The 8,613-nt window shown below is 49.2% G+C and overlaps 1 protein-coding gene across 1 annotated transcript in view; it reads right to left on the bottom strand.

Annotated features, from left to right (window-relative positions):
• The window catches only part of LOC102246045 (rho GTPase-activating protein 44), a 99,323-nt gene that overhangs the window by 29,518 nt on the left and 61,192 nt on the right, over positions 1 to 8,613 (bottom strand). The window contains exons 11-13 of the mRNA XM_014547009.1: positions 7,489 to 7,600; positions 6,977 to 7,058; positions 2,607 to 2,687 (exon numbers count right to left, since the gene is read on the bottom strand). Of these exons, the coding sequence (XP_014402495.1) occupies positions 2,607 to 2,687; positions 6,977 to 7,058; positions 7,489 to 7,600 (275 nt within the window). The remainder of the gene's footprint in view (positions 1 to 2,606; positions 2,688 to 6,976; positions 7,059 to 7,488; positions 7,601 to 8,613) is intronic.

Raw genomic sequence — 8,613 nt, 5'->3', positions numbered from 1 at the left:
TCGCGCATCATAGCTTACTGACAATGGGACGCATACTTTCTTCAATATGATGAAGACACATCATGCACCGGGACATGGGAATGCTCCAACAGACAGGCGGCTCAGACATCACTGCTATATGTCAACCTCTGGCCAGAGAAAGCCTCCATCCTTCCTCTGGACTTAGTATAAAATGGCCTAAAGTTCCATCTTCACTTCCAATCTCTGTCACCTGCAATCTTCCCTGTGTGCAGAGGGGAGAAGCAAAGTGTCCGGGGTCATCAGCAGGGACATCTACAGGCCTGGAGTCTATCCCCTGGTCCCTTTGGAGCCCCTCAGTGGGGCTTTCTAGAGAAAGCCAATGAAGAACAAGTTAAAGACTCAGCATACGACCCAGCAATTCCACTCCTAGGGATATGCCCAAGAGAAGCAGGTCTACAGAGACTTGCAGCATTACTCAGTAGTCAGATGTGGGATATTGGGTACATAAAATGTGGTCTCTCCATACAATGAAATATTATCTATAATAATAAAAGCACAATATGCTAATTAGACTGGACGACCTTTTGGACAAGCCAGGGCTGTGAGGAAAGCCCGGGTCTCGGGTGCCAGAGGGAAGCCGGTACAGGCAGCTGGGGGAAGGAAGGCCTATTCTTGCACAAATTTCATGCATTGGGCCTCTAGTTCATCTGTAAAAAAGAAATGAAGCTCTGACACATGCTACCACATGGATGAAACCTGAAAACATCCTGCTGAGAAAGGAAAGACCACATGTTGCACGATTCCGTTTACATGGTCTATCCAGCACAGGTAGATCCACAGACAGGGGTGGGAAGCAGGTCGGGCTGCCAGGGGCTGGGCTGGGGGACACGAGGAGTGACTGCTAATGGGAATAGGGCTTCTTTCTGAGGTGATGAAAATGTTTAAAATGAGATGTGGTGATAGTTATACAAAACCCCCACAGAATCGTATACTTTAAAGGGGTACAATGATATGTGAATTATATCTCAATAAAGCTATTAAAAAAAAAAAGAACCAGTAAGGAAGCTATTTACAAATGAAGCACAAAAAAATAGCGCTGGCAAATAATGCCCAAAGTCTGTCAGGCTCTGCCAAGTACCCTGGGGCACATTTTCTCCTGGACTCTCAGGTACTCCCAGTTCCTGAGGCCCCTTTGCCCCTGGCAGCCTGGCAGAAAGAGCGGACTCAGCTGCCCCAGTCCCAGCCTCTCCTGACCATATCTCACTCCAGAGGCCACACCCTGGACCAGAACGCAGCCCAGCTGAGAGCAGCCAGCCCACCGCTGCCGGAGGCAGAGGCTGTGGTCAGCAATACTCAATGTGTTATACCAATCCGATTCTTCCTTTTTTTTTTTTTTAAATAGTGGTAAAATATACGAGTCACCATTTAACTACGTTTAAGTATATAATCCAGTGGCCGTAAGCACTTCCACACTTTTAGGAAACTGTCACCACTCTCCAGCTCCAGAACTTTCCAACACCCTAAACTTGAACTCTGCACCATTAAACAACACCTTCCCATCTTCCTCCCCTACAGCCACTGGAACTCTCCAGCCTACTTCCTGTCTCTGCGAGTGTGACTATTCCAGGTGCCTCATATGAGTGACTCATGCAGTATTTGTTCTTTTGTGTTTGGCTTTTTTCACTTAGCACCGTGCCCTCAAGGTTCATCCACATGGTAGCCTGTGTCAGAATTTCCTCCCCTTCTAAGGCTGAACACTGCATTGCATGTGCATTTCGTTGGCCCATTTATCCACTGAGGGGCATGTGGCTTGTTTCCACCTCTTAGCTGTTGTGAATAATGTGGCTCTGAACATGGGTGTACAGAGCAAGTCTTGGCTTTCTAATCTATTGTCTACATAGCCAGATGTGGAATTGCTGGGTCAAGTGGTAATTCTATGTTTAATTTTTTGAGGATCTGCCTTACCTCACTATTGGGATTTTTTACAGGGAAACAGAAATTATCAGGCAGATGGTGGCAGGAGCTGAAGCTAAAAATCTGTATCTAGAGAAACCGTGAGAAGAGGCGTGGGGCCAGGAGCAGTGCTGGCAAGACAAAGTGATGAGGAAGCAAAAGTGTGAAGGAGCAGAAGCCGGGGAGGGAAAGATCTGCACAGCAGCAGGAAGTAAGATCTCGGGTGGTCGCAAGAAAAGCGAGAGATGGACGTGTTTAAAATAGCTGGTGAAGGGTGGAGCGCTGGAGTACGTTCTCCCAGCCTCTCCTTCCTGCAGGCTAGCTCAGCATATACCTGCCCACTGCAGCCCAGGTTTGCTCAGCTTCTCCCGGGTGTCCACGAACACCCATCTTTGCAATAAATCCCCAATACCTTGAAATAACTTGCATTAATCTTTGCTCCTTGCAAATCAAAGAACTTAACTGAATTAGCCAATGGCTAATTAGGCAACCTCCAAAGTCATATGCCCCGTTTTCTCATCTGCTAAATGGCAATGAACAACTGCACAGGATTGGTGGAGGCTGGGCAGAGACCATGCATATTAACGCTTTGGACACCATGAAATTCAGTGCATGTTAGTGACCACAACTTCCAACCGGGAAACTTGTCTGGACCTTGAATAACTGACCCAGTGTCTCCAGGGTCCACTCACCGGATGTTGCTGTGATTGGCCTTGGGCAATTTTTCACAAGCATTCCACAGAGCCTGAAGCCTCTTTTCTTGCTCCTGGATGCTGGGGAATTAATAGGAAAAGCCACTGGTTGAGCATGACTTACCGCAGTCTCCCTGGCAGCCACATTAACCAGTCACTGTAATATTTGAGAATAAGGAGCCAACCACGTGCCTGACAGTGTCAGCAAGCTATGACTACTCAAATGTTTGGTTACTATTTCCTCCCCTCTATGTTCTCTTTCTGTCTTGTCCTGTGCTCTTAACAAAACTCCCTCTCCCCACATCCCATGTCCAGGTGAATGAGTGCCCGGCAGCAGTGGGGGCAGGAGGGCAGAGGCCGGACACCTGAGCTCTGTAGTAGGCAGGGCCTGGTGTTGTCAGGAGGGCGATTCTGGCCCAGAAACCAGGACACTTGGCACCAAGCAGGACCCACACACCCTCCCAGGGCAGGAAGAAGTCCTTACTTTTCCTGGTTCTGAGACACTGAGCTCTGAGGCCTCAGGATCCTTCCTAGTTCCTGTTTCCTGTGACACCCACCTCTACAAGTGAGGGGGGAGGGCTGTCTCTCAGATCCTGAAGCAAAGGCGTCCTCCCCTTCTCCAGCTTCGTATCACCAAGGTGGCATAGACATGCAGTGAGTAACAAGGACATGTTCTCCCTCTCCTTCACCCCAGGACCACGGTGGAAGTTCAACCACGTCCACACCATGGTGGCAGCTTACTGTTCAGTTCAGCAAATATTATTTAATGACATTCAGTGAGTCCCTTCTGAATAAGTGAATTTAATGACTCATGGAAATAAGGAATCTGATCTATCCAGACGTAACTCAGAGGTGGGTAATTCGCATGAACAAGGGTTTCTCCACTAGACAGGAAGATTTGTTCGAAGGGTTTCTTTATTCATAAGCCCTCTGAGAATGAAGAGAATTGCTCATAGGATTACACTTTTTAAGTACTTTTCATGAAAATCTACATCAAGGCCTACATGGTTCGGAAGGCCTTATGATCAGAAAAACAAAGGAAACACCAGCTGGTGAGGCCCTGGCTCTGAGCCCTTGACTAGGGCCTGGGGGGAGAGGGGGCGGGGGGGCAAAGAGGGTGGCGGTCACTCACATGCGGAGTGCCCAGAGGCCTCCCATGGATCCCGACCAGTTAGCCAGAGGGAGAGGGAAACACTCTCCAAGTGGAACCTCTGCTGGGAACCCAGCATGAAAGCCACGCCTCCCAGGAAGAAATGGAAAGGTAACAGCTCATGTCCCTTTGACCAAAGGCTGGCCAGAGAGGGTCTGCTGTCGGGCAGCCTAGTTCCACGCCCCCCGCGAACATGTGCCAAGGATTTCCTCTGTGAACCTCACGCCCCCCATTGTAAATGGGATTAGTAAGAGAACTTTCTAGTCTCTTATTTACGTGGCTGCAAAGTCGTGTCCTTTGAGTTACAGGCCACCCTGCACGGTCCTGACAATCCCTAAGTGTGAGTGGTTTAAAGGAGAATCGTACAAAGTGCTCATCTCTCGGTCAATGTCAGGCTCTGCAGCCACCATGGCTGCTGCCTCCGCTCTCGCCTCCAGCAGCTGAGCGCCTCCTGGGGCACCAAACCCCATTCTCGGTCCTGCTCCTCAGTCCTTTCTAAGGTCAAAGGGCAGATGCTATGAAGACCTTTCATTCAGTAAAAATTAGCAAACACACACTGAGCACTTCCTGCAAGTCAGGCTCTGTCCTGAGGGCGGGGAGGCAGTGGTCAGCCAGGAGGTCCTTGTTCGCAAAGCTTACAAGGTAACCGGCTACTCACACACAGCCTGAGCCAGGCGGTCAGTTCCCGGGACAACGAACACAGATGGGACTTATGGCGACTGCTGGCTGCTTTACCTTGGGGTTGTCAGACAGGCCTTTCTGAGGTTACATTTAAGGCAGGGCCCTGGGGCAAAGGTTTCCGGACACCTGCATCAGAGGGAGCGGCCAGTGCGAAGGCGAGGCATGTCCGTCCTGTGGAAGGAGCCCTATGACTGCAGCCTCAGTCCTTGCTTCCTAGACTCCAGCGTGGAAACACTTCACTTACGTGGCTTGCAAAGTTGTGTCCTCTGAGGTACAGGCCACCCTGCACTGTCCTGCGATCCCTAACTGCTGTCCCCGCGGTTTCCCTGACTCCACCTCCAACTCCTGGCTGCCCCATCCCCACAGAGCAGGCAGCGTTGCTGTTAGTTAGGGTTAGTGTGGCTCGTTCGTGAGACTCAGCTTCATCAGAGGTCAATGGTTATCAACCCAACAGCCCTGGGAGTTTTTAAACAAGGAGCCCAACTATTAAATCAGAATCTGGGGAAAAAAGGTCCAGGCATGGGTATCTTTTAAAAGCTTCCCAGGAAACTAATGTACACAGAAGGCTGGAAATGGCTGTTCCAGACAAATTACTTTCTTTGGAGAGTGTGAGCATGTCACAATCTTTAAGGCAGGACACACAGTCCTTGCTTTTCCTTGGTTCCCAGACACTGAGCTCTGTGGCTTCAGGATCCTTCCTATTTCCTATGAGACCCACCTTCACAAATGAGGTGGAAGGAGTGTCTCTTGGACACTGAAGCCCAGGCATCCTCCCCTTCTCTAGCTTTGCATCACCAAGACCCTCAGACATCAAGTAAAAGGGAGTTTCTATCAGAGGACGTGTTCTTACTCTCCTTCACCCCAGGACCACAGTGCTATTCTGGACCCTCACCCCAGACCACAGTGCTGCTCTAGATCCTCACCCCAGGACCACAGTGCCATTCTAGATCTTCACCCCAGGACCACAGTGCTGCTCTAGATCTTCACCCCAGGACCATAGTGCCACTCTAGATCTCTATCCCAGGACCACAGTGCTGTTCTAGAGAGGCCTCAGGGGCCATGGCCAACCACCTGGGTTCTGGAACCAGATCCTCATTTTGCCATTTATTAGACAGCAAGTAACCTGCCATTACATACCTGCCCCGTGACTCAACTTCCTCATCTGGAAAATGGGAGAAACAGTACAACCCACTTCATAATGTGGAATTAGATGAATTAAAAACATATAATGAGCTTAGAACAAGGCCAAGTCTCTAAAAATCACTCAACAAATAGTGTCCCCTATGATCATTACTACCCTCACGGAACCCCGCACTTCTCCACAATGAGATACAAGAACACCGTACGTTCAGCCAGCCCTGTACAGTGCTTGACCTCCATGACGTCATGGAAACAAACAGTGACACACCAGGACTGGAGCACCTTCCTCTACCTCGACACACACCAGCCGGGCTTTGCTCCAGGTCCGCGGGCTTCTCCTCCAGCCCAGTTCTTACAGAGCAGGTGCACACTCGTGTTCTTTCTGGCACGATGCTGGCTGCTCCTTACGACTAACTCCCACGCTAGAGACCTCCAGAAATCATGTCCTTTCCCAGGCACCGGGCTGAGTCCTGCTCTCATAAAATGTTCTCCCCCATCTCTTCTTCCTGCACGTCTCTACCTCCTGCTCTCTGCTGGCAGTCCTCCTGGTTCCTCACCAGCCATGCCATTTACTCACTAAAACCCAGTCCTCCAAATAACAGCATTTATTGAGGTAGCTCTTCCCATAGCCGATACTAACACATGCACCACGTGAGGAAGACAGCTGGCTGTGGCTTTGCCTGCTCTTTCCTCTCTTCCCAACAGGACTGGAAGCCTCAGGTGCTGTCCTGTCACCTCCAGCTGGGCCCTCCCTCGGGCTCATCTTCCGGAGGGTGGAATGTGTCCTCGCCCAGATGTTATGTGTTTATAGTGTTTATTGTTATTAAAATATTTTTATCTATTGGAGACAGCTTAAGGACCCCTGTGACCACTCCCTTGTCTTCCACTCCAGAGGGAATCACTACCTCTGACTGTGTGAGCCCTTCCAGAACCTTCTTTCATGCATTTACACATACAAAGAGCCACTCTTAAAACTGTTTTGTTTTCAGTGCTTTTCTTCTTTTTACAACAACAGAATATCATAGGTGCCCGTTAACTTGCTTTATTTCACTCAATAACAAATCTTCGTGCCTTTTCATGATAGCGTGAATAGCTCTACCTATGTTTTGACTGCTGTAGTGTATGTCACCATGTAGACATACCACAGTTTATTCAGCCACTCCCCACACCCACCAATGAACATTTAGTAACTTTTAGGCTTTTGCTATTTCAGCAATTGCTGCAATCCATGTTCCTGCATATGCCTCTAAGGGCACCTGTACAAGCATGGCAGGTGTTTCTGCATGATAGATACTGAGAAAGGAGCTGCTGGACCATAGGTTACATGCTTTCATAATTTCAACAAATACTTCCAGAGAGACTCCAACCCACAAGCCACTCCAAAATGTGGTGTACTCACTTGGAAGCCTGAATCCACTCGTCATAGAGTTCAAAGGTCATAAGAGGTTCTGGCAACTCTCGGAGGTAAGATTTCAAAGCTCCTGGGCATGAATACAATATTGGCCATGAGCCACTTGGAATAGCAGAGACAAGCACCACCAGCCGGCATTACCCACGGGGGTTACATCTAGGACGGGCTCCCTGACCCAGATAGCATCCAACGGTGGCTTCCCGTGGGAGTGGACCCAAGGCCCTGGCAAGGCAACGGGGCCTGGGCTGGCGATGGCATTGGCCTCCTGGCCATTAATTCCCACCACTCTCTCATCGTCTGCTGGCACACAGGGGAGACCTTCCCTCCAGGGGCATAGCAACCAGGCTTAACACTGGTCCTCGTGGACGCACCTAAAGCTTGTCAGGAAGCCACAGGCTCCGGTATCTGTGAAACATGGTCACACACCCTCCATGCTCTCCCTTCCCTGTGAGCATCTACAGCACGAGGGAGCACCGTGCCCAGGGGCTGTGAGCACCCACCTGCGATCGCGTGTGGGTCTGCTGAGTACTCCTGCACGTCCACCACACAGCAGTCCAGGGCAGCTTTCAGCTTCTTCAATTTGGAGGCGGATGGAGCCACTCGGAAGAGTCCCTACCAAGAGGCCAGAAGTCAGTGCACAGCCCTGAAACTTGGGCACAGAAGCAAAACCAACAGACAGCAAATCTGCCCACTCCTTTGCTCCACACTCTCCTGGGTGCATTTCCCAGCACCACTGTCAACACTGCAGCTGATGTTTCCTAAATGCTCCTGCCGAGCAGGGACTGGACCTGGCCCACTGTCCTGTCCCTGGGGCCTACTATGGGTGACTCACCATTCTGTCTCACTATTTGTTGAAAAAAAGAAACTTGGGCACTCAGTTTTCTTGTCCTTGTGTTTTGAAGATACATTTTGGAGAAGAATTTGACTGAGACCTGGTTAGATTAGGGGAGGTGTGGGAATTCAGATGTGAAAGAGCTACAGGTGCGTGTGTGTGGGAGGCACAGGACTATACTTTTATTTTATTTTTTAAATCTTTATTGTTGCAAGTATTACATATGTCCCTCTTCCCCCCGCATTAACTCCTTCCAGCCCACCCTCACCCCCTACCCCAGGCTTTCACCACCTAATTGTCCATGTCCAAGGGTTATGCATATACACATACAAGGTCTTTGGTTGATCACCTCCCACCCACCATTTCCCACCTTCCCTCCAAGATTCCGCACTCTGTTCCATGCTTCCATGTCTCTGGATCCACTCGGTTCATCAGTTTATTTTTTTAATTAGATTCCACATATGAGTGAGAGCATGTGATACTTGCCTTTCTCTAACTAACTTTTTTTTTTTCTTAGCATGATACTCTCCAGGTCCCTCCATGCTGTCACAAAGGGTAAGGGATTATTCTTTTATACTGCTGCATAGTATTCCACGGTGTAAATGTATCACAGCTTTTTTATCCACTCATCTACTGATGGGCACTTGGGCAGTTTCCAGATCTTAGCAATTATGATTTGTGCTGCTATTAACATAGGGGTGCATACATTCTTTTTTTGGGGGGCTCTTCTTTATTTTTTTTATTTTTTTTAATTAAATCTTTATTGTTCAGATTATTACATTTGTTCCTCTTT

Source organism: Myotis brandtii, unplaced genomic scaffold, assembly GCF_000412655.1.
Source record: "Myotis brandtii unplaced genomic scaffold, ASM41265v1 scaffold461, whole genome shotgun sequence".
Classification (NCBI taxonomy): domain Eukaryota; kingdom Metazoa; phylum Chordata; class Mammalia; order Chiroptera; family Vespertilionidae; genus Myotis; species Myotis brandtii.
The sequence above is the reverse complement of the archived record's forward strand: the minus strand, read 5'-3'. Positions and strand labels throughout refer to the sequence as shown.